Here is a 25,434-nt window from a genome sequence, read left to right as displayed (position 1 = left end):
AGATGCTTTACCAACAAAAGTTACCAAGAGCTTCAGGCTGGATAGAAAGAAGTGAAAGAATGCAACAGCAGCATTCAAAAGGATCAGACTGAAATTCAAACTGTCCCTTAAAAGGAATAATTTCAGCTATGCCATGGCTCCTGGAATAATGGTTGACACTTCTTTCTCAAACAATAATGGTTGACACTCATTGAGCAACTTTTAGGACAAATAGTCCCAACTTCCTTTTAACCTAATTTTACCTTTCATCGGTGTGTTAAGAGCTGTTTACCAAGAAGAAATGTGTCAATCAGAGCGAGCCCTTCTTCAGGTTTATTAAGGGGTACCAAATGTCCAGCACCTCTAATCGTCACCATGGTCATGCCATCGTACTCCACAAATCTTCCTGCAACCTATATTGCAAGTGATTTCCACATCAGTGCTACACTGCTACTAGAATACAGATTCACATCCATCAACTAACTTGACTAACTACATCAGTGCTACATTGCTACTAGAATGTAACATCACTGATGATAGTTCAAAAATTCAGACCTGTCTGTTCAGGTACCAAGGTTGCCAGTCCCTCTTGATAGCCAGCCCAAGCGCTTCCATGCAGTACCTTGATCCGATCACCGGGACCCTACCGTCGGCATCTCCACTAAATGCAAAACAATCTTACTCGTATTAAACTTCCCAACAATATTTAGCAGCTGTTTTGAAGGATTAAAATTCAGATAGAAGCAGCATTATATTTCTGATAAGTTTTAAGAAGCATTATCAGGGGAAAACATGCTTGCTTGGATAGGTGATGAAAATGTTCATGTCTGCATGTATTTGGAACAGAAAATAGTCTAAAGGTACAGGAAGAGGAAACACACCTGTAGAACCAGATTCTGAGTCCTGCTTTGATGAGCTTGGAATAGATTGGCAAGACAGAAAGCACCGAAAAGTTGTATGACCTTAAAATGGAGTCACTGCATGATAAATCAAAAATAAAACAATTCAAATAAATATTCATGTCTACCTAGCCTAATATTCACAAAGATGGCTAAATATCAGAATAAAAATGTATGATTTACGACAATAGTGTATTGAACTGTGAAGTGTAGATAGAATTTCATTTAGAGTTGCAATTACCGTTAGATTTTGTTGGGCTATGTATATGTGTGTGTGTGGGCTGTGTACATGTGTGTGTGGTTCTAGGCCCAAAAAGGGTCCATATATGCCCCTTGTATATGTATAGCTGAATATGCAATAGAGAAGGGTGTGAAGCTTCCAGAGAAAGACTTCATGGTATCAGAGCCTTGTCGCTGGCGACTATGCGAGGCTGAACCCTAGCTGGTGGATGTTGACGGTCGTTATAGACCAATTTCGACCGTCAATATAACTGAAAATAAAGGAGAATTAGCAATGTTTGCATGCATATTTGATTAAGAATAATCTATTTCCACTTGTACTTGGAACTTTATTTGTATACAGGAGATCTTCACAGAAATGGAGAAGAAATGATGGAGAATAATTGATCAATTAATCAGAGCTTGACCTGTGGAAGACTTATGGATAAATGGGCCTACAAACCCATTAGAACACCTGTACTTGGGCCCAACCATCATACCATAAGTTTAAGGACACAAAAGAGGAGGCCCAGGAGAAATTGGAGGGCTAGATGGGCTAGCCCGGGTTCGGCCGAACCCCCATCTCCTCCGTTGATCTCCTCCTTCCACGTGGATGTCCAGGATGCCTCCCCAATGATGGTTGCAGGTCATTTCCAACCATTCCAACCGCCACAACCGTCATACTCAAGCTATAAAAGGAGATCACTCTCTCCATTCCAAAGCGCACCAAGAAGGATCAAATCTAAGAAGCTCTCTAGTTTATTTATATTGTTCTAGTACTAGTGAAGTAGGAATAGAATAGTTTTCTTAGTTCTTCAAGTGTTCAGGAGATTTTGGGTATGGCTCTAGTAGTTTTTCCTTCTTTTGTAAAACTTTACTCATTAATAAAATATTCTTCTTTATATAATTTCGGCCTTTTACTTCACTCATATAATTATTCGAGTGCTGACTTTAGTTCATATTTGTTTCGTAAGAATTATGTAGCTAGTTTACTGGAGATATGCAATGGTATTGGTTTAATGTTCATTTATATGATTGCTCTCTGTCATCTGCAGAGGGTCTGTAGATGTAGGCCGCTAATGGTGACAGCTCAATACAGGTATTCCTCCACCGCGTATATAATACTAAGAGAAATTCCTAGTGCGGGTACTCCTCCGTATTCATTACCGGTTGGATGGCCATGATGGGTTGCTGTAAGAAACTCGGCAACCAGGGATGGTTTCTCGATACACCAAGATGGCATAGTTAGGGGGTATTGGCTACATAATTGTATACTAGCAAGGTGTAGACTAAATTAACTATATATTAGAAGTACAAAAATGATTCTTTTCTTATTCTTTCTCCACTTAGTTTAGACTATATTTTAATGAGATTATTCTGATTAGTCCCTTCTGTGTGTCAACTCATTCTACCCTTAAATTAATTAACCCCTGCATTAGACTTTGATCTATTAAAGTGATATAAATTACTAGCATAGTAATTTCTTATCATATCTTCCCTTGGGATTAAATAAATATGATACCTTGCAATACTCCCATGTGAAATGCTACAATGTTATATCTGTAATCGTAAAGTATACCGAGAATATTTTTGGCGTCATTGCTGGGAATTATATTTCTAGTAATGACGTTAAGAAATATCAATAGTGGCACTGTGGCCGGAGGAGCTGAAGACATTTGTGATTGTTTTTTCTGGAAGCTTCACACCCTCTCTCAATTGCTTACACTGTACATATACAAGCATATGGGTACATGGGTTTCTTGGGCCACAACACACACAACCCAACACTCCCCCTCAAGATGGGTGGTATATATCTATCATGCCCATCTTGTCACATAAAGATGCACACTCTTTAACACCTAAAGCTTTTGTTAGACAACCAGCCACTTGTTCTCCAGACACCACATAACATAATTCTAAAGTTCCTTCATCCAACTTTTCTTTGATGAAGAAACGATCTATCTCTACATGCTTTGTTTGATCATGCTGAACCGGGTTATTGGCAATGTTAATAGCCGACTTGTTGTCACACCACAACTTCATGGAGGCATTCTTCAATAGCTTCAACTCAACCAACAAATACTTCAACCATATTAATTCACTTACACTCACATGTTGTATTCAGCTTCGGCCGTTGAGCGAGACACCACATGTTGTTTCTTGCCCCTCCAAGACACCAAGGTACCACCAACAAAAACAAAATAGCCCGAAGTTGACCTTCTATCATCTGGACAACTAGCCCAATCTGCATCACAATAACCTTCCACCATTAGGTGTTCATTTTTTCTTGAACCATAGTCCTTTTCCTGGGCTTCCCTTCAAATATATTAGGACCTATACACAGGCTCCATGTGACCACTTCTTGGATCATCCATACACCGGCTCACCACACTAACAGCATACGTTATATCTGGTCGTGTATGACACAAATATATTAGTCTTCCCACCAACTTTTGATATCTCTCTTTATTCACTGGATCTCCTGACTCAGCACACAACTTATGATTTTGCTCAATTGGTGTAGAGGCTGGTCGACAACCAAGCATACCTGAGTCACTGAGCAGATCCAACACATATTTTTGTTGTGAAAGTACTTTCCTTTTAGAGGATCTTGCAATCTCGATGCCTAATAAATATTTCAGCTGACTCAAATCCTTAGCTTCAAATTCCTTACTTAGTTTTTCTTTTAATCTTGCTATCACTATAGAATCATCCCCTGTGATAATCATGTCATCCACGTACATAGCAAAGATAGTAGTGTGACACCCCTTATGATGATAGAATATTGTATGATCCCCATTGCATTGCTTATAGCCCATACTACACATTGCACGTCTAAAACGATCAAACCATGCTCTTGGTGATTGTTTGAGACCATATAAAGATTTATTCAATCTCAACACTTGTCCTTTAGTTTGTGAAGTAGCAAATCCAGGTGGGATATCCATATACACCTCTTCCTGAAGGTCTCCATGTAAGAATGCATTCTTGATATCTAACTAATGCAATGTCCAGTCAAAATTAGCTGCAAAAGAGATAAGAGTTCTTACCGTGCTCATCTTTGCTATTGGCACAAAAGTTTCATCATAATCAATTCCATATGTTTGACTATATCCCTTAGTCACAAGCCTTGCTTTGTATCTTTCCACTTTTCCATCAGGGTTTTGCTTTACTGTATAAACCCACTTACAGCTGACAATTTTCTTCCCTTCAAGAAATAGTACAAGATCCCATGTTTTGTTCTTTTCAAGAGCTTCTAGTTCATCTAGCATAGCTTGATGACACCTTGGATCTTGCTTTGCTTCTCTTCAATCCTTTGGAATTTGCATTGAATCTAGTGATGCTACAAAGGCCTTAAACGTAGATGATAAAGAGTCATAAGAAATATAGTTGGATATGTTATTCTCATCATCACCCTCATCTTGAGCTTCAAAACCATACCTTAGTGGAGGTTTACCTGCATTCCTTCTTACACCACTTCTGACGGCAATCGACAAGTCAAATTCTTCTCTAACTTCTTCTCCCCCCCCCCCCCCCCCGGACTCCAAAGACCCTTGCTCATGACTTACATCTTCCACAACCTGATTATCCTCTTCAACTTGTTGGATTACTGGACACCTTGTTATCCTTGTGTAAACTTGAAGATTTCCTCTTCATGTGGCTTCCTTCATTCTTGCTCTTGTGCAATAGGACCACCCATAGGACATGGAATTGAACCAACCAGGACCACCCATAGGACATGGAATTGAACCAACCATAAACTTTTCCTTCTTTGATTGTTCATCTCCTTTTGGACCCAAGATTTCACCTTCCATTTGTTGATCATCATGACCACTAGTTGAATTATCAAGATCAATAAATAAAGAACTTAAATATATCTTCTCACCATAAAATGGGATAGATTCTCTAAAAGTAGCATCCATACTTACAAAGGTTTGTCGTTCTGATGGACTCCAACACTTATACCCCTTCTGGCTAGATGAATAGCCTATAAAGATGCATTTGACAGCTCGAGGATCAAGTTTTCAAACAGAAGGTCTATGAATAGCCTATAAAGATGCAACCAAACACTTTTTGTGGAACAATAAATTCATTCTTTCCCAATATCATCTCACATGGTGTCTTCATTCCATGTATCCTTGATGGTGTGCGGTTAATAAGATAAGTTGTTGTCATTGCTGCCTCGCTCTATAGAAATTTAGGTACATTCATAGTATACATTAATGAACGAGTTATCTCCAAAATATGACGATTTTTCCTTTCAGCGACACTATTTTGCAAAGGGGTATCATGACAAGAAGTCTGATGTATTATTCTTTCAATGAAAGAAGTCTACCAAATTCAATATTCACATACTCCCCACCATAATCAGTTCTAATAAACTGAATCTTAACATTAAAATGATTTTTAATATATGCATAAAAGTTCTGGAAACATTTAAGCACCTCATCCTTATGCCTCATAAGATATAACCATGCCATGCGAGAGTAGCAATCAATAAATGTAACAAAATACTTCAATCCACTCACATAGACTACGGGTGAGGTCCATACATCTGAGTGAATCAACATAAAAGACAATATACTTTGGAGTCTCCTACTCACATATGATGTTCTTGTATGTTTCTCATACTCACATGCATCACATACTAACTTATATTTATCCACTCTACTCAGTTCTGTCAGGAACATCTTACTCATAGTTCCAAAAGATAAATGCCCTAGTCGACAATGGAAAAGTAATACCTTAGTCTCTTCTTCACTTGTGGAAGCCATCAATGCAAGACATACATCTTCACTTGTCCCCTTTCGATCCAAGTACCAAAGTCCATCACGCCTGACGTTAATCCCAAGTTTCTTACCTGTTTGCCTCTCCTGAATTAAACAATTCTCATGATCAAGAGACCCGACAGTCCATATGATCAACAAGAGAACTTATTGAAATCAAATTCACTGGAAAAGAAGGGACATATAACACTGATGATAAAGTGATTGAAGGAGTACACTGTACTGTTTCCTCTCCCTTAAGTGGGCATGATGTTCCATCGACAGTTTGAATTGTTTCTTTACGCGTAAATGGGTATGGTTTATATGATGCAAATTCTCCACACATACCCGTGACATGTCTGGATGCACCTGAGTCTAGTATCCAATTTGAATGAGAATATTGATGGACATAAATGCTTGTTTTGAGTTACCTAAGGTGGAATGAATAAGATTGGCAACATCAACATTTGTAGGTCTAGAAGAACCCTCTTCAAGAGTGACAACATTAGCTTTGTGATCACCTCTATACTCATAGCCTCTACCTCTGTTACCTCTACCCGCATAACCTCTTCCACCTCTTGCTCCACCCCTATCACCATATCTTCATCTCCCATAACTAGGGTTGTGTGGAGCACGGCAATCATGCATAAGGTGCCCTATCTCACCACAATTGAACCACTCCCCGATCTCTTTACTTTGTGCAACTACATATGTGGGACTTGGTGAAGATGGTGTGACACTAGGCAACACTTTCTTCTTAAGATCCTCCTGTGCCATAGCTGCAATAGCCTCATCCAAGGTAGGAAGAGTGGTTTGATGAAATATTGCATCTCTTCTCTTTCAGACTCCGAATTTAGGCCCTTCAAGAACTCAATGACCCTCCTGCGCTCAATCCATTTTCTTATTTTTGCTATACAATCGAGGTGTTCTAACCCAAGAGTATCATAATGATCCAAATCTGACCACAAATGCTTCAATTCTACAACATATTCTGCAACAGAACGCTCCCCCTGTCTCAAAGCACTTATCTTCTCTTGTATCTCCACCATTAGCATCATATTTCCTTGTCTTGAGTAAAGATTAGTGAGAGTTTTCCACATCTCACTTGCACTAGAGATGGTCTCAACAGCTGTAGCAATAGCAGGGAAGTGAAGTTAACAACCACGCTAATACTAAAGAGTTGGTAGTATTCCAAGTCTTCCACTCAACACTTGATGTACTCTCAGGCTCCTTTATCTCCCCTGTAACATATCCTTCTAATCCCTTTGTCTTCAAGATCAATAATGCTCTTGTTGACCAACTCAAATAATTTTTGACACCTTCCAACTTAATATCATTTTGCATCAACTCAATTTTTTTACTGATTCAGCATGCAAAACAATCGCATTGCTGGTATTAGAGGTCTCACTAGCAGCTACATCCTTTCTTCTCACCTCTACAAGTCAATCTGTTCCCCTTCTTTTACTGCTATGAGACTTCAATCTAACCAAATCCTCACCTTCTCAGCAACAGCGAAAAAACATTCTCACCTTCTCAAGCAGCAGCCACAACACTTTCTCAAGAAGCAAGCATCAGCTGCACCTTCTCAAGCAGCACCTCCACACGCCAGCAAGCAACATCACCGTTTTCTCTCCACACACCGTAGCCAACAGTAGAAGTCGCACCTTCACTCCACATGCCGTCGTCACCTTGCCCTCCACGCGCGCGGTTGTCATTGACGCCTCCTGCTAGCCGCACCTTCTTCTCTCCACGTCGGATTCCTCCAAGCACAACCACAACAGCCGACGCTGCCTCACCGTCAACACCGTTGCTCCCACACCACAGCACTCACCGCTGCCTTGCTTCCTCACCATAGCAGTCGCCACTGCCTCCACCGTCAACACGCTCTCTTCCTCTCCGGGAGCTCCAGTACCACTCCAGTACACCACCAGTGCACCGTGCTTCTCCGGCCGCAGCTGCCGCCAGCTAGGGTTCAGCATTGGCGCAGTCGCCGGCGACCATACCATGAAGACATTTGTGATTGTTTTTCTAGAAGTTTCACACCCTCTCTCAATTGCTTACTCTGTACATATACAAGCATATGGGTACATGGGCCTCTTGGGCCACAACACACACACACACTACCTAACAGGAGCGTGGCGCACTGGTGTAGTGGAGGCATTGGGAGGCAGAGGGCGTAGGCGTGGAAGCCGGCGGTGAAGGATCGAGATGATGGGCTCACGCTGGAGCAGCGTTGTGAGAGGGACGCAAAGGCGCTGCAGGAGACGGCGGCCAGGAAGGCAGCGCAAGGACTCACGGTGACCAGAGGGAGCAGGACAGGCAAAGGCTAGCGCAAGCAGCAAGGTGCGCTGGTGGAGGAGGCAGAGGCGTGTGGATTGAGGATTTGGCAAGCTTTTGTTGTTTCTGTTGCAAGAAAGAAAAATGGGATTTTGTTTGCTATGTAGCTGTTGCTGCTGCTGTTGTTGCTGTTGGTGTTGATTATTTTGCTAGCAATGGAACAGAGAAGGAGAACAGAGGAGAGAAGCTCTGTGTTTGTTTCACAAACTGGTTATGCTTTGCTCAAGTATTGCACGTTACATTAATTGTTGGACAGCAGCCTCACATCTAGGACATGGCTGCCTATTTATAGGATGGCTAGGAACTTTTCTGAACACAACTAGTACTGGTACATGCATGAAAATACTAGAACTCACAAAGAACATATTATTGTCTACACTACTCTAGAAATTTCACAGAGGAAGGACTTGCTCCTTGACTTTTGTTTCATGAGTAGTAGAGAGAGTTAGAGAGTAGGCTAGTATGTTCTAGAAATAAATTAACTCCAACAAACTCCCCCTTAATTTATTTCTTGCAAACTCCGATGAGCTCTCTGTCACGGATGAATTTTTCTTTGGTTAAAGCCTTGGTAAATATATCTGCCAACTACTCATCAGTTCTGCAAAATTCCAATTTCACTTCCTGGTGATCAACAGCTTCTCGGATATAATGATACTTGATAGCAATGTGTTTAGTCCTGTCATGACTGACTGGATTTTCGCTGATCGCAATTGCAGACTTACTGTCGCAATAAATTATAGTAGGCTCATACTGCTTCTCGCCCAGATCTTCCATAATTCTCCTCAACCAAACAGCTTGTGAAACGGCTTTTGATGCTGCTACATATTCTGCTTCGGCTGAAGATAAAGCAACAATATTTTGTTTCTTTGTAGACCAGGAGCACATACCTGAACCAAGTGAGAAAGCGTAGCCAGATGTGCTCTTCATATCGTCAAGACATCCAGCCCAGTCACTGTCCGTGTAGCCAATTAACTTGGATTCCTTAACTGGCTTATACCAAATGCCATAATCTGTGGTCCCTTTGATGTACCGCAAAACTCTCTTCGCAGCAGTAAAATTTAATTGACTTGGGCTAGACATATACCTTGATAATAAGCTTGCCGCAAACATAATATCCGGTCGTGTTGCGGTCAAATATAACAGACTTCCAACTAAGCTTCTGTAAATTGTTGGATCTGCTTTATCAGCTCCATCTCTAGCCTTTTGCTTTTCATTTGGTAGCAAGGGGTTTGTAACTGACTTGCAGTTATCCATCTTAAATTTCTTCAGAATATTTTCAGCATATTTCCTTTGTGATATAAATATTCCTTCATCACTTTGATGCACTTCCATACCGAGAAAATAGTGGAGCAAGCCTAGATCACTCATTTCATATGTATGCATCATATCCTTTTTAAAGTCTTGCATCATCTTATCACTATTGCCAGTATATATCAAATCATCAACATAGAGTGAGACGATTAGAATATCCGTACCTGTTTTCTTGACATATAGAGTAGGCTCACTTATGCTCTTGGCAAATCCTTTCTGAATAAAGTACTTATCAATTTGACTGTACCACGCTCTAGGCGCTTGCTTTAATCCATATAAAGCCCTTTTAAGTCTGAATACCTTGTTTTCTCATCCTTGAACTGAAAACCCTTCAGGTTGTTCAACATAGATTTCTTCATCAAGATAGCCATTTAAGAAAGCCGATTTAACATCAAGTTGATAAATCTTCCACCTCTTTTGAGCTGCTAGAGCAATTATGGTACGAATTGTCTCTAGCCTAGCAACAGGAGCATATGTCTCATAATAATCAATCCCAGGCTTTTGCTTAAAGCCTTTTGCCACAAGTCTTGCCTTGTATTTCTGAACTGAGCCATCTGGATTTAATTTTGTCTTATAAACCCACTTAACTCCAATAACTTCTCTGTCTCTAGGACGATCAACCAACTCCCATGTATTATTTTTCTCAATCATATGAATCTCATCTTCCATGGCCTTTATCCAATTATCATGTTTTTCTGCTTCTTGGAAACTTTGTGGTTCAACAACAGAATAATTGCAAAATTCATGTTGTTCTGACCCTCTTTGTTGAGAAGTAGATTCTAATAATTCAACCATACTTCTTACCCGTCTTGGAGCTGATTCCGGTGTAGAAATTTGCTCTTCACTGCTCGGGCTTGAATCTGAACTAGGACTTGAGCTTGACCTTGGACTTGATGATTGTGGACTTGGAGTATGATCTTCCACTTCATGAGTACCTTGCATATGTGGTTGGCCTAGTGTGATGGTAGTGGTTGGCAATAATGGAGTACTATAGGCTTCTGGAGACTTCCAGTCCCAACTAGCATTTTCATCAAAAATCACATCTCTGTTGATAATAATTTTCTTTTTCTCCAGATTATAAAGTCTATATCCTTTTATACCATTAGCATAGCCAACAAATATGCAACGGTCACTTTTATTATCAAATTTTACTCTCTTTTGTGCTGGCACTTGAGCATAGCAAATGCAACCAAATACTCTCATATGACCAATGACAGGCTTTTTACCATACCAAGCTTCAAAAGGTGTACGGTTTGGTACTGCCTTGGTAGGACTTCTATTTAAAATATAAACTGCAGTATTAACTGCTTCAGCCCAGAAAGATTTAGGCATACCTTTGTCTTGGAGCATAGAATTGGCCATATCATTGATCGTCCGATTTTTCCGTTCTGCAACTCCATTTTGTTGAGCACTATAGCCTGCCGTTAGCTGTCTTCGGATGCCAGCATTTTCACAATATTTCTCAAATTCTTTTGAGATATATTCTCCTCCTTGATCGCTGTGCAATACTTTAATTTTTCGATTACTCTGATTTTCCACCATGGCCTTGAATTTTTTGAATATCTCCAAGGCTGCAGATTTTTCTTTTAGAAAATATACCCAGATCATTCTTGTATAATCATCGATAAATGTGATAAAGTACCAATTTCCTCCTTCTGAAATTGTTGGCACTTTACCAACTATATCAGTGTGCACTAGTTCCAATGGTGCACTTGCTCTCCAAGCTCCACTGTGGGGAAAAGAAGCCCGAATTTGTTTTCCAAATACACATCCTTCACATGGGTCAGATTTGGGAGTAATAAATGGAAGGCCTTGAACCATACCTTTTGTTCGGAGTAGTTTCAATGCTCTGTAATTAAGATGACCCATTCTCTTGTGCCATAGATCAGAAATATCAACTTCACTTCTGAGAGCCATTTGAGTTGGATGATTCATCCTTAATAGAAAATTTCTGTTCTTCTCCATATTTATTTTGGCAACCAGACGATTATTTTTACGGTCCAATATTTTGCAAGAAAAATCTTCAAAATAAACCGCGTACCCGTGTTCTAGAAGCTGCCCAATACTTAGCAAATTTTGCTTTAAATCGGGTACCAACAAGACATCTTTTATAAACTTTGGACCGTATGCTGTTTGAACAGCAACCGTACCTTTGCCTTCACTTTGGGCTATAGAGCCATTTCCCATGTGGATCTTTGCATGATACGATGAATCCATTTCTCGAAATAAATTTGGATCAGCGGCCATATGGTTTGTACAACCACTGCCAATAACCCAAACATCATCTTTTTCTTCTTGAGCAATACGGCAAGAGAAAACCATTTCTTCAGATTTTTCCTTCTCTTGTGAAAAATTAGCCCGGTTAATTTCCCGAGTTCTGCAATATTTTGCAATATGACCCTTTCTTTTGCACTTGTTGCAGGTCATTTTCTTCCAGCACATATCTGTAGTATGACTAGATTTTTGGCAAATGTCACACCACAAATTTGAACCGGACGTACCTTTTTCTCTTCTCTCTTGACCATATTCGTTCTGCCTGGAAAAACCATTTTTCTGAAAACCACGGTCTCGCATTGGAAATCCATTTTTCTGAAAATTCCCACGAAACCTTGAGTTTTGAGGCCTGAAGCTCAACTTTGACTGAAATGCATTCTCAACGGAGCTCCCTTCACGTTGAAGCTTTCTTTCTTCGTGAGATTCCAACGAGCTCATAAGTTGCTGAATTGTGAGAGTTGACAGATCCTTGGACTCCTCAATTGCAGCAACAATATACTCGTATTTTTCAGGCAGACTGATTAAAATTTTCTCCACGACCTTCTGGTCGTTTATATCTTCACCATAGAGGCGCATCTGATTAACGATCTCAATAACTCTTGAGAAATAGTCTTTTACCTTCTCTGACTCCTTCATTTGCAAATTCTGAAATTGCCTTCTCAGAGTTTGAAGCTTCACCGCAAGTACCTTCTGAGATCCTTGAAACTCCTCCTTCAACTTGTCCCATGCTTCCTTGGATTTCTTGGCGCCAATAATACGTGGAAATAGACTTTCCGCAACTCCTTGTTGGATCAAGAACAAGGCCTTGGCGTCCGACATCCGATCCTCTGCCAAAGACTTTTTCTGTTCCGCCGTAAGAGTTTCTCCAGCGGAATACTCTTGATAGCCATTCTCAACAATATCCCACAATCCTTGAGATAGCAGCAGCGTCCGCATCTTGATGCTCCATATATCATAATTTTCTCCTGCAAATACAGGAACCATAGACCGCGCTATTGTGGCGCCCGAACTTGAAGCCATACTTGTAGCTTCAATTGACAATACTGATACGCCGTGCTACTCCGTCACGCCCTACTCGAACCTGGGCGCTCTGATACCAGTTGTTGGTGTTGATTATTTTGCTAGCAATGGAACAGAGAAGGAGAACAGAGGAGAGAAGCTCTGTGTTTGTTTCACAAACTGGTTATGTTTTGCTCAAGTATTGCACGTTACATTAATTGTTGGACAGCAGCCTCACATCTAGGACATGGCTGCCTATTTATAGGATGGCTAGGAACTTTTCTGAACACAACTAGTACTGGTACATGCATGAAAATACTAGAACTCACAAAGAACATATTATTGTCTACACTACTCTAGAAATTTCACAGAGGAAGGACTTGCTCCTTGACTTTTGTTTCATGAGTAGTAGAGAGAGTTAGAGAGTAGGCTGGTATGTTCTAGAAATAAATTAACTCCAACAGTTGCAAGAAAGGTGGGGGGTTCATTTGCTGTGTAGCTGCTGCAGCTTTTGTCTACTGTTGCAAGGTTATATAGAGGTCTCACAGCAAGAAAAGAAGGGGCACACGAGATTTGGGGGCAGAGCTGCACTTAGTTCTGTTGGTCACTTGAGAATGTGAGGAATTTGGTCACTATAACTTGATCTGTACTGTGGTGGTTAAATCAATCACTTGGGAAGGTTGGAACTATTCTGCTAAAGTTTTGCTTGATATAGTTGTTCTAGGAAGAAATAGGAGGTACATAGCTGTAGTTAACTTGCTGTAATGGGGGGGGGGGGAATCAAGGAATTGAACATGTGATGGGAAATTTGGTAGATATTCTTGCAAAGAAACTCAGTGAGACCTCTACTACTAGTAATGCAATTGTTCCTCATGCTTAATCAGTACAAAAAATTGAGTTAATGCAAAATGATATTAAGTTGGAGGGTGTCAAAAATTATTTGAGTTGGTCAAGGAGAGCATTGTTGATTTTGAAGACAAAGGGGTTAGAAGGATATGTCATAGGAGAAGTGAAGGAGCCTGAGAGCACAAGTGTGGAATGGAAAACTTGGAGTACTACCAACTCTTTAGTGGTAGCGTGGTTGTTGACCTCACTAATCATTGCTATTGCTACAACTGTTGAGACTATCTCTAGTGCGAGTGAGATGTGGGAAACTCTCACTAATCTATACTTAGGAGAAGGTAATGTGATGCTAATGGTAGTGGCACAAGAGAAGATAAGTGCTCTGAAATAGGGGGAGCGTTCTGTGGCAGAATATGTCGCAGAGTTGAAGTGTTTGTGGTTTGATCCTCTTGGGTTAGAGCATTCTGATTGCATATCAAAAATGAAGAAATGGGTAGAACGTAGAAGGGTCATTGAGTTCTTGAAGCGCCTAAATCTGGAGTTCGAAGGAAGAAGAGATGCAATGTTTCACCAAACCACTCTTCCTACCTTAGATGAGACTAATGCAACTATGGCACAGGAGGAGCTTAAGAAGAAAGTATTGCCTAGTGCCACATCGTCTTCATCAAGTCCCACCTATGCAATTGTACAAGGTAAAGAAACTAGATAGTGCTTTAATTGTGGTGAAATTGGGCATCTTATGCTTGATTGTTGTGCTTCTCGCAAGCCTAGCTATGGAAGAGGAAGAAATGGTGATAGAGGAGGAGCAAGAGGTGGAAGAGGTTATGCAAGTAGAGGTAACAGAGGTAGAGGCTATTAGTATAGAGGTGATCACAAAGCTAATGTGGTCACTCTTGAAGGGGGTTCTTCTGAACCTATAAATGCTGATGTTGCCAACTTTGCTCATTCCACCTTAGGTAATTCAAATCAAGCATTTGTGTCCATCAATGGTTCTCATTCAAATTGGATACTAGACTCTGGTGCATCTAGACATGTAATGAGTATGCGTGGAGAATTTGCATCATATAGACCATACCCATTTATGCGTAAAGAAACAATTCAAACTGTCGATGGAACATCATGCCCACTTAAGGGAGAGGGTACAGTGCAGTGTACTCCAATCACTTTATCATCAGTGTAATATATTCCTTTCTTTCCAGTGAATTTGGTTTCAAAAAGTTCTCTTGTTGATCATATGGATTGTCCGGGTCTCCCTTGATTGTGAGAATTGTTTAATTCAAGAGAGGAAACAGGGAAGAAACTTAGGATCGGCATCAGGCTTGATGGACTTTGGTATTAATTTGGATCGGAGAAGGACTAATGAAACCATGTGTCTAGCTTTGATGGCTTTGACAAGTGAAGAAGAGGCTAAGGTATTACTTTTGCATTGTCCATTGGGACATATATCTTTTTAAATTATGAGTAAAATGTTCCCAGCAGAGTTCAGTAGAGTGGACAAACATAAGTTAGTATGTGATGTTTGTGAGTAGTATGGGAAACATACAAGAACATCATATGTGATTAGATGACTCCGAAGTATGTTACCCTTTATGCTAATTCAGTCAGATGTTTGGACCTCACCTGTGGTTTCTATAAGTGAAATGAAGTATTTTGTCACTTTTATTGATTGCTACTCTCGCATGACATGGATATTTCTTATGAGGCACAAGGATAAGGTGCTTAAATGCTTCCAGAATTTTTATGCATCCATTAAAAATCATTTTAATGCTCGGGTTCAGTTTATTAGAACTAACAATAGAGGGGAGTATATAAATAATGAATTCAGTAGCTTTCTTTCATCAGAAGGAATATTACATCAAACTTCTTATCCTGATACTCCTCCACAAAATGGGGTGGCTGAGAGGAAAAATCATCATCATTTGGAGACAGCTCGTTCATTGATGTATACTATGAATGAACCTAAATTCTTGTGGAGTGAGGTAGTAATGACAACAACATATCTTATCAATCATACACCATCGATAATACTTGGGATGAAGACACCATATGAGATGATATTTCACAAGAATGAATTTGTTCTTCCACCAAAGGTGTTTGGTTGCACATGCTTTGTCAGAGATCACAAACCATCTATTGCAAAACTTGATCCTCGAGCTGTTAAGTGCATCTTCATAGGTTATTCCTCTGGCCAGAAGGGGTATAAGTGTTAGAGTCCATCAGAACGACGAACATTTGTAAGTATGGATGTTACTTTTAGAGAATTTGTTCCATTTTATGGTGAGAAAATAGATTTAAATTCTTTGTTTGTTGATATTGATAATTCAACTAGTGGTAATCATAATAAACAAAGGGGAGGGGATAAAATAATGGGTTCCAAGGAAGATGAACAAGCGAAGGAGAAAAAAGTTGTGATTGGCCAAATCCCAGTTGATATGAATGGTCCTATACAAGAGCAAGAGTGGAGAAAGCCACATGAAGAGGAAAATCTTCAAGTTTACACAAGGAGGGCAAGATTTCCAGTAATCCAATAAGTTGTAGAGGATAATCAGGTAGTGGAAGATGCAAGTCATGTGCAAGTGTCTTTGGAGTCAGCTTGAGAAGAGGATGAAGTTACAGAAGAAGAATCTAACTTACCAATTGTCGTCAGAAAGGGTGTAAGGAGCAATGCAGGTAAACCTCCCTAAGGTATGGTTTTGAAGGTCAAGATGAGGGTAATGATGAGAATAACATATCCAACTATGTTTCTTATGACTCTTTTGTCATCAACATAATTTGTAGCATCGCTAGATTTAGTGCAAATTCCAAAGGATTGGAGAGAAGCAAAGCAAGATCCAAGATGGCATCAAGCTATGCTGGATGAGCTAGAGGCTATTGAGAAGAACAAAACATGGGATCTCGTACCATTTTCTGAACGGAAGAAAGTTGTCAACTGTAAGTTGGGTATATACAATAAAGCAAAACCCTAATGGAAAGGTGGAAGTATACAAAGCAAGGCTCGTGGCTAAGGGGTATAGTCAAACATATGAAATTGATTACGATGAAACTTTTGCACCAGTAGCAAAGATGAGCACGGTAAGAACTTTTATCTCTTGTACAGCTAATTTTGATTGGCCATTGCATCAATTAGATGTCAAGAATGCATTTTTACATGGAGACCTTCAAGAAGAGGTGTATATGGATATCCCACCTGGATTTACCATTTCACAAATTGAAGAAAAAGTGTTGAGGTTGAAGAAATCTTTATATGGTCTCAAACAATCACCAAGAGTATGGTTTGATCATCTTCGACATGTAATGTGTGGCATGGGTTATGAGCAATATAATGGGGATCATACAACATTCTATCATCATAAGGGATGTCACACTACTATCCTTGATGTGTATGTGGATGACATGATTATCACTGGGTCAGCTGAAATACTTCTTAGGCATCGAGACTGCAAGATCTCCTAGAGGGATAGTACTTTCACAATGAAAGTATGCGTTAGATCTGCTCTGGTTGTCGACCAACCTCTACACAAATTGAACAAAACCATAAGTTGTGTGCTGAATCAGGAGACCCAGTGAATAATATTAAAGACTTGTGGGACGGTTGATATACTTGTGTCATACAAGACCCAATATAACCCATGCTGTAAGTGTGGTAAGTCAGTATATGCATGATCCAAGAAGTTGTCACATGGATGTTGTGTATAGAATTTTGAGATATTTGAAGGGAAGCCTAGGGAAGGGCTTATGGTTCAAGAAAAATGGACATCTTGATGTGGAGGGATACTGTGATGCAGATTGGGGCAACTCTCTTGATGATAGAAGGTCAATACCAGGCTATTGTGTATTTGTTCGTGGCAATTTAGTATCCTGGAGAAGCAAGAAACAATCGGTGATGTCTTGCTCAACTGATGAGGCAGAATACATGTCAATATCAATGAGTTTGAGCGAGTTGTTATGGGTAAGAGATCTTCTAACTGAATTGAAGTTGATGATAAACACTCCCATGAAGTTATGGTGCGACAACAAATCAGCCATTAACATTGCTAATAATCCAGTCCAACATGATCGAACAAAACATGTGAAGATCGATCACTTCTTTATTAAAGAAAGGATAGATGACGGAACCTTAAAGTTAAACTTTGTGAATTCTAGAGAACAAGTGGTTGATTGTTTAACGAAAGCTTCAGGTGTTAAAGAGTGTATGTCATCATGTAGCGAGATGGGCATGATAGACCCTTTTTGGGCCTAGAACCACACACACTTTTGCTGAATATGCAATAGAGAGTATGTCATCATGTAGCAAGATGGGCACCAAAAAGGGTGTACATGTGTGTGTGGTTCTAGGCCCAAAAAGGGTGTGAAGCTTCGAGAGAAAGACTTCAGATTTAAAAGAAAATATAAAATTTTTAAGAGTTTAACAAATCTACAGTTACCACTCTAAATATTTTTAGTGGAAGAAATTTAAGCCGATTCTTAAGTAAAAAAAAAAAGAAAGAAAGAAGTCAATTCACCTGCAAACCTTCCATTTTCCAGGGAGCATCCCATTTCCATTTGCATGGAATGCTTTCTGCACGTCTGGCTTGTTGAAGTACTTCTCAGCATATGATGAGTAGCATGCGTCATATCCTGAGAACATCCTAATCCTCCTACTGAATTGTTCCTACCAAGTCAAACAAGAAGCCTTGGAATTTCAGAAGCAGAACTAATTTGAACTATTTGTCATCTACCTGATCGCTTGCTTCGAGTGCATGATCGAAAGCGGCTACTCTTGATGTTTGAGCAAGATTGCACTTGGGTGCATAGATATTGTAGATGTCGATCTCTTGGTATTGTCTGAAAATATTACTCATGGCTTCATTGCAATCACTTGTCCAGTTTGAGATCTTGAAGTTGCAAACCTTATTGACGCGCTCATAAATTCCATCTGACACAACTGCGTGGCTCCAAGCATATTCAACAAGACCTTTTGAGTCGTACTGATCATCAGTAAGTGGATTACCAACCTGTATTTGGGCCCAAGTACCAATGTTATGATTCCAGAAAGTTTAGAACTTATTTCGAGAACTGCAAGATTTTATTTTTCCTGTTGGACCTTCAATAATAGATGAAATGTTCTTTTCTGATGTCCACTGATTTTTTATCTAAATTAAAGACCATTATCTAGAAAAAGCATCATCATTACTGTCAATATGTTGCTAAAATATTATAGGTGAAATGTACTTTCAGCTCTCGAATTCTGAACGAAGAGTTTTTGAGTGCATTAAAAAGGACTTTACCAAATAATATTGCTATCCAGTTTTGAAATATGAAAGAATGAAGCCAAACCAGCAATACTGGCAAACTAATCAGTGAATGGATGTACTCACAATGAACCCTTTCAGTTTGATATATCTGTTGGCCTTCTTGTCTTTGTTCCTCTCATAGACAAGGTCTGCAAGCTGTGGCACATAGTGACCTGCATTAATTCGAAAATTCTTGTTGGTGATGTACAGGGAAAAGGAATTATAGGGCATCTTTTTTACTACCGCATATGAGATATCACATAATTCTAGTATGACCAGTCAATGCCACTAGTAGTGCTCAATGGGATGAGGATCTTGCAGGAATGAAACATTTCATTTTGGAAAATGGGGACACGCCTTCATATCTAAATAGTATGAAAATGATGTCAAGTCATGATGTTAACCAGGACATATTCACTTTGCTTCTATTTTCACGGATTATGATATCCTTCTTCCTAAGCACCTAAATATGCTTTTTTTTTTATGGTTACAGGACAGATCACTATATTACCTGCAATTAAAATTTTGAACTTCTAGAAACTTGTAGTAGACATATTAGGGCTCAGCAAACTATCTTATATGCATAATCTGAACTATTGGCTCAAATCTAGTAAAAATTTGAATTAGTTTATCTCAAAGCCAATTCATGGTTATTACGGAATAGATACAAGTACTACTAATAAATTCCTAATTGGAAAGGTCAACTATAATCTGAATTTGATGCATTAGCATCATTTCCTGAACCTTTTCAGACATGTAGGCTACAATTTCAAGGTTGGTTGTTCTAATCAAAACAACAAAAAGAAGGCCAAGGGGGCAAGAGACAACTTCCATGTTCATGTGAAGAATTACCTGCATAGCTCTCTCCTGAAATATAGAATTCATGGTCTTTGTACTGTGGAAATCTGTCCAACCAATTTACCAGGAAATTATATGCGTCCTCGGCTACAAGGAAGGAAGGCGCCAAAAACATCTCAAATGTAACAAACAATGGTCAAGAAAAATATACTTTACCAATAACAATACTGAATTACCTACAAAACCATCATTCAGTTTGGTGAGGTCAGAGGATGTGTTGGTGTAGGAGAAGCCAACCCCAACTGGGGACTCCAAGAACAGCAAATTGGCCTCTGGCAAGAACAATGTGAAAAACAGTGACATGTGTATAGCATTTTATTAATTTGCTCAAACCAATTGGAACAATTATAAGAAACAAAAATGCTTAGTTTTTGCACAACCTTTGTTCCATGCAAATTTGTTGAACTCAAGCCCAGCTCCATTTCTGCTAACTCTGAGGGGCCCTAGTTCAGAGGCAGCTCCATATCCAACTGATGAGCAACCTGGCCCTGCATGCACATATGCACTCATGTAACAAATGTGTACCAAAAAGTTCACATTTCTATTGCAGAAGTAAATGATTCAGACATTATTGCACAACCTCCATTGAGCCAGAGCAGGAGAGGCTTCTGAGAGGGCAGTGCCTGGGCCTCAAAGAACCAGTAGAAGAGTGCCCTGCCATTCTGCCTGTTCACAGTGATGTAGCCTGAGAACTGAGAGACCTTCGGGCTGCTTGGCTGCCCGGGGAGGAAGGCCACCCTATCAGCTTCCTGCTGCTCATTGTAACCAGCAGCAGCATTGCAGTGCAAACTTTGGAGTGAAGAGAAGAAGAAGAGCAGGAGAAGAGCACCAAAGATGAGTTGCTGCTGCTTGTGTGGAGATTGGGGAGGAGAAAGAAGAGGAAGAAGAAGCCATCTTGCTGTTGCTGCTGCTTCTGTTGCCATGTGAAATGTGAAATGTGCAGCTAGGACAAGAGCAGCATGGTCATGTAAAAAAGGCAGAGGTGGCTCACTGAGTCACACTGCTCAATGTGTGTGACAGTGAGAGCGAGAGAGAGTGAGATCATGTGAACGGCATTGGAGGGGTCACAGGAGGGGGCTCACCTCTGACTGAGAACAGGAGGAGGATCACAGGTTGCATACTTGCATTGCAGGCGAGTAGCAAGGCTGCATATATGCAATGCGCATGTGAGCACAAAGGGGATAAGGAATTTTATTTTAGCTGCGCCGCGCGCTGTTGCCGAGGGGCATCTTCTGTGTTCTGTCCGTGTTGGGGAGTGTGGTTCTTGGCATGGTCTCTCCCGGGGGTCAAAGATTTGGTGGATGTGTTCTTGGCGTCTTGCCTGACAGAGATCGATGATCACGGAGAACATGATCCACAGAGCACAGTGCAGACATACCAAATATTTGTAAGTATTTAGTTTATCTGTGAAAAACAGGACAGGAAAAACACAAAAAATAGAATAATGCAAGAATTGAAATGTTAAATTCCTCTAAAGAAAAAGTTTATTTTACTCCCCCAAACTATTTTACTGGAGCACTTAACCCTATATTTTGACCCATTTTACACCCTAAACTATTAAAATTGGTTTGCTTCACTCCCCTAACGCTATTTCTCTTCTTTCGTTCTTATTATATAAGTCATATTTTGAACTGGAAAATTGGTAGAATAAAAATGCATCCACAACTTACATCTTAACATTCTTTTATGATTTTTTTCTCACTGTTTGCATAGGTTGAATCCACTCCAAACTGATTTAAACATCAAAATTTTAAAGTTCAAGCAAACACCATGAAAAAAAATTCAAAATATTTTTGAACTTTGGTAATGGTGTCATCTATTACTCTAACAAATTCCAGCTTAAAATAAAAATTGTATAAAAAGTAACAAAAAAGGGAAATGTTATTAAGGAGTAAAGTGAACCATTTTTAATAGTTCAAGGGGTAAAATAAGCCAAAAAAAATAGTTTAGGGGGTTAAGTGATCCACTGAATTAGTTTGGGGGGAGTAAAATGGACCTTTTTTTCTTCTCTAATCCCACAAGAATGAAAATCATCAAAAGATCAAACCTTCTTTCTTATTTTCTTATACGAAATTAAGCCGTCGGAATACAATCCTACCAAAATATGTTCTTTTCTTTTCTATGAACCACATGGTTCTATAAAAAAAATTATTGGTAATTGAAATCCTCCAAAATCACTACCAGAACACTCAAATGGTACGTAGTGGCTTGAGCTGGCTAGCTAGCTGCAGCTTAATTAGCTCGAGCCTACAGGTACGTGCCTTGCAATTAATCATCAAACGACTCCAGCGATTCAATGACCTGAAAATGAAGTACTCAACAACGGAGATACAAAGTGGAGCGGTATACGTTACTGGCACGTACTGTACGGTGGTTGTGCACGCCTTCCACGGATCGGAAATTACTCCCAACCCACGTACGCCGGCGCTCTTCGACTCCGGCCACCGCCACCGGCCGGCACTCGGCAAGGCCCCGACCATCCATCCATTGCTACCGGTCGCCGCCGGCTCCATGGATGAATAGCGGCGGCGGCTCAAGTGGTGGTGGGAACTAATTAAGCTCCGTGCGGACGTTGGGCTGAAATCTGCACACAAATTTAGGCCCATAGAGCATCTTTTATGGAAAATCTGGATACAAAGGCTTCGTGTTGCCTCGAGACCAATTTAAGGGTTTTTTTTTTGTTTAGATTGATTTATTAGGCTTTTAAGTTATCCTTTCTTTTTTGAGAAATTTTAAGTTATCCTTTTAGCTTATGTGATTTATAATCTAGTGAACTTAAAGTCTTAAGTTCAATCCCTGAAAAAAAATCTTAAGTTTAATGTTAGAGTCACACTTTTACTTCACGTAAGGTTAAAAAAGTTTCTTCGGCCTAACTAACTTTTGGTTTAACAGTTATAGAGTGACTTATGGTTTAGAGAAAAAAACAAATAAAAAAGCTGTTGTTTAGATTTAGATTTTTTTTGCTTACAAATTGGCTTGTAAACCTAGACAAAGAGGACCTAAAACACGCTATTTTCTTCCTAGAAAACTAGAGTATGTGGGTTTAAAAAATGTAGGACATCAGGATTGGAGTATATCCCAAAACTTGACAAAAGTCTCACTCCTCCCCACATCGCACTCGCACGAAGCACACAACCACTGTTTGCCCAGATAAAATCAGCGTAAAAAGACAACTGATTGGTTACATAAAAGGGTTAATTAGATCCATATCACTACAAATATGCTATTTTATATAAATGTCACAGGTACTCACGATATCGGCCACATGCCACTACTACACGCGAGATTTTCCTGGACGCCGACACCGATAGCTTCTAGGCGGGCCGTAAGTAGCTCCGCCTGGAACAAGCCAAAGACCGGCGCCGAGCTGTGGGTCGCACGGGATAATGCTTTATCCCGTGCAGCCCACGTAAGGCGACCGCTTGCGATGGTCGGGGGCCTATATAAGTTCCCAGCCTAACCGTTGCCATATATATCGGTGTTTTCTCTCTCCTAAACATTCACAAATTAAGGGGGAAGGTTTTTGACCTTAAATTTTTTATTGGGTTCCATATAAAAGGTGTAGAGCTTGTTCTTCTCCTTCATTTGCTTCCATTTTTTTCAGTTTTCATCAGTGCAATGCGAAGGAACTTGCACTTTTATAAATGGAATAGTATAGGCACTTTTTGTTTTTTTGTGATTTTTTAGCTAATATATAATGTTTCCATTACATGTTTTTTAAAAGTATTTAGTATCCAAATTGAAAAGTTGGGTTTGCCTCCATTAAATTTATTTTCATTCGGGTAAAAGGACGATTTTTTTCATTTTTTAGAAATGGACAATATTTTATTAATGGTTAAAATTCATGTACGCTTGTTTAAATTGTCCGTAAAACTTTAATTTGCTATTTGATAAGTTCCCTCTATTTAAATACACTCATTTTTGGATCGGGCATGGATGTATTCATGACAAGATGTATTCTAGGTCATGGATCGGACATGGATGTACAACACGAAAAGAGCTCATCCTACGTTCTTGAAGGAAGCATGCAAATTTGTTGAGCTGGCAAAGGCACATGCTATGAGGGAGAATTTGAGGGGCATTTTTTGCCCATGCAAAGATTGCAAGAATGAAATTTTGCTGCAAGATCCGAATTAAGTATTGTCACACATCGTAGAGCAAGGATTTAAGAAGGGTTACGAGATATGGACTTTTCACGGGGAAGTCGACGGTCGTAACGAAGAGGCTGATGATTTCTGCTTTGATGATGCAGAAAATATTATAATCGAAGACATGTCACAGGGAACCATCCCGGAATGCGGTGACTCTAGTATAGACGATGCATATATTGATTTTGATTTGGAAGATATGTTGTGGCACGTTGAACCAAGGGTCCTAATTGGTAGAAGATGAGGGTTGGACAATTGGGAGGCGTTGAAAAAGCAGCGAAAGAGCTTCTTTACGACGAAACGAAAGGATGCGTCAAGGACTATGCAGTGTTGCGCTCTGTGCTTGAACTTCTCAGATTGAAGGCCAGACATGGATGGTCGGAGACAAGCTTCAATGATTTGATGGATATTTTGAGAGTTATGCTTCCTAAGCCGAACCTCCTGCCGACGAACACATATCAAGCGAAGAAATTGATATGTCCATTATCTCTAGGTGTTCAAAAGATCCATGCATGTGAAAATCATGGCAAAATTTGCTACAGGACACCGAAAGATTGCGGCCTTTGCTGTGAGACACCTGAAGATTGTGTATTTGCTCGTGGACACTGCAAAAAAAGTGGTAATTAGCTGCTGGACAGTCCTCCCATTATTTTATTATTTCCGGTCAAGAGATAAAGAGCTGTGTAAGTACCAAAATGCCCTTGGACACGTACTGTTCTTCCCCTCTCTCTCTTCCTTTCTTTTCCCCATTCTTCCTCGCGACGGCGGCTAGCCCGAGCCGGGATGGCTCGGCCATGGCGGGGCGGCGTCGCATCGCTGGGGTTCATCACCGACGGTGATGACGCACGGCGGCATCCCAGCGCACGGATGAGGTCGGCAAAGCTTGGTCGTCGATGATGGCTCGCGAAATGTCTCGGCAGCGGCGCTTCACCTTGGATGAACGACGATGGCTCGATTTCTTCAAAGGACTGCCATGCATTCATGTCTTTCATATTAGAGAGGTCCATGCGAGGCTAACATGGCAATGAATCGGATTGGGACTCACCGGAGAGGGAGAAATCGAAGATGGAGCTCGGCGGCTGGAGTTGGAGAAGATAATCCCGATCTCCAAGATCGCTGCGCCATTGGATGGGATACTTGGGGGTAAATGGAGAGAAGGTCGAGGTGAAGCTGATGGCGTGGTGGCTCGGCCTGCAACGGTCCACTGCATCCAGAACGGAGACGATGTCAAGGCGGCGACGCGCAAAGCGCGCTCCAAGGCCGGGGATGACACAACGACGTTCCTGTCGATCCGCTGCACGAGAGAGGATGGAATCAAAAGGAAAAATCTTCGGCATGTTAAGGTGAGTATGGAACGGTGGTGAGGCAGAGATGGAGATAGCTCTATGGTGACAGCGGGCGTTGTCTTCTTCATGGCCGGCGAGGGATTTGAGGGCGACGAAGAGATTGAGGGCTTCCTCTCTCGGTTTGGTCGACACTAGAGCCGGGGTTCACCGCTGACGGTGACGACGCACGACGGCTCAGCCAT

The 25,434-nt window shown here is 40.4% G+C and overlaps 1 protein-coding gene and 1 pseudogene across 4 annotated transcripts; both read right to left on the bottom strand.

Annotated features, from left to right (window-relative positions):
• Positions 1–68: 68 nt before the first annotated feature.
• On the bottom strand, positions 69–20,856 carry LOC127768071 (serine carboxypeptidase-like 26). Of its 4 annotated transcripts, XM_052293597.1 has the most exons (11): positions 20,339–20,856; positions 20,139–20,246; positions 19,935–20,030; positions 19,753–19,845; positions 18,985–19,073; positions 18,517–18,621; positions 18,346–18,438; positions 18,130–18,278; positions 861–956; positions 535–640; positions 69–392 (listed from the first exon to the last, which is right to left on the bottom strand). In XM_052293597.1, exons 1-11 carry the CDS (start codon positions 20,679–20,681, stop codon positions 246–248), a joined length of 1,425 nt encoding a protein of 474 aa, XP_052149557.1. In that variant the 5' UTR covers positions 20,682–20,856; the 3' UTR covers positions 69–245. The 4 variants fall into 4 exon arrangements, 3 of the variants coding, with proteins under 3 accessions (XP_052149557.1, XP_052149549.1, XP_052149565.1); XM_052293589.1 differs by having other exon boundaries at positions 18,346–18,621; XR_008016553.1 differs by lacking the exon at positions 69–392 and adding an exon at positions 5,843–5,971 and having other exon boundaries at positions 598–640; positions 18,346–18,621.
• A 3,539-nt stretch (positions 20,857–24,395) lies between these two features.
• LOC127770271 (uncharacterized) lies at positions 24,396–25,434 on the bottom strand (annotated as a pseudogene).

Source organism: Oryza glaberrima, chromosome 1, assembly GCF_000147395.1.
Source record: "Oryza glaberrima chromosome 1, OglaRS2, whole genome shotgun sequence".
Lineage (NCBI taxonomy): Eukaryota > Viridiplantae > Streptophyta > Magnoliopsida > Poales > Poaceae > Oryza > Oryza glaberrima.
Note: the sequence above shows the minus strand (reverse complement) of the source record. Positions and strands in the feature narration are given on the sequence as shown.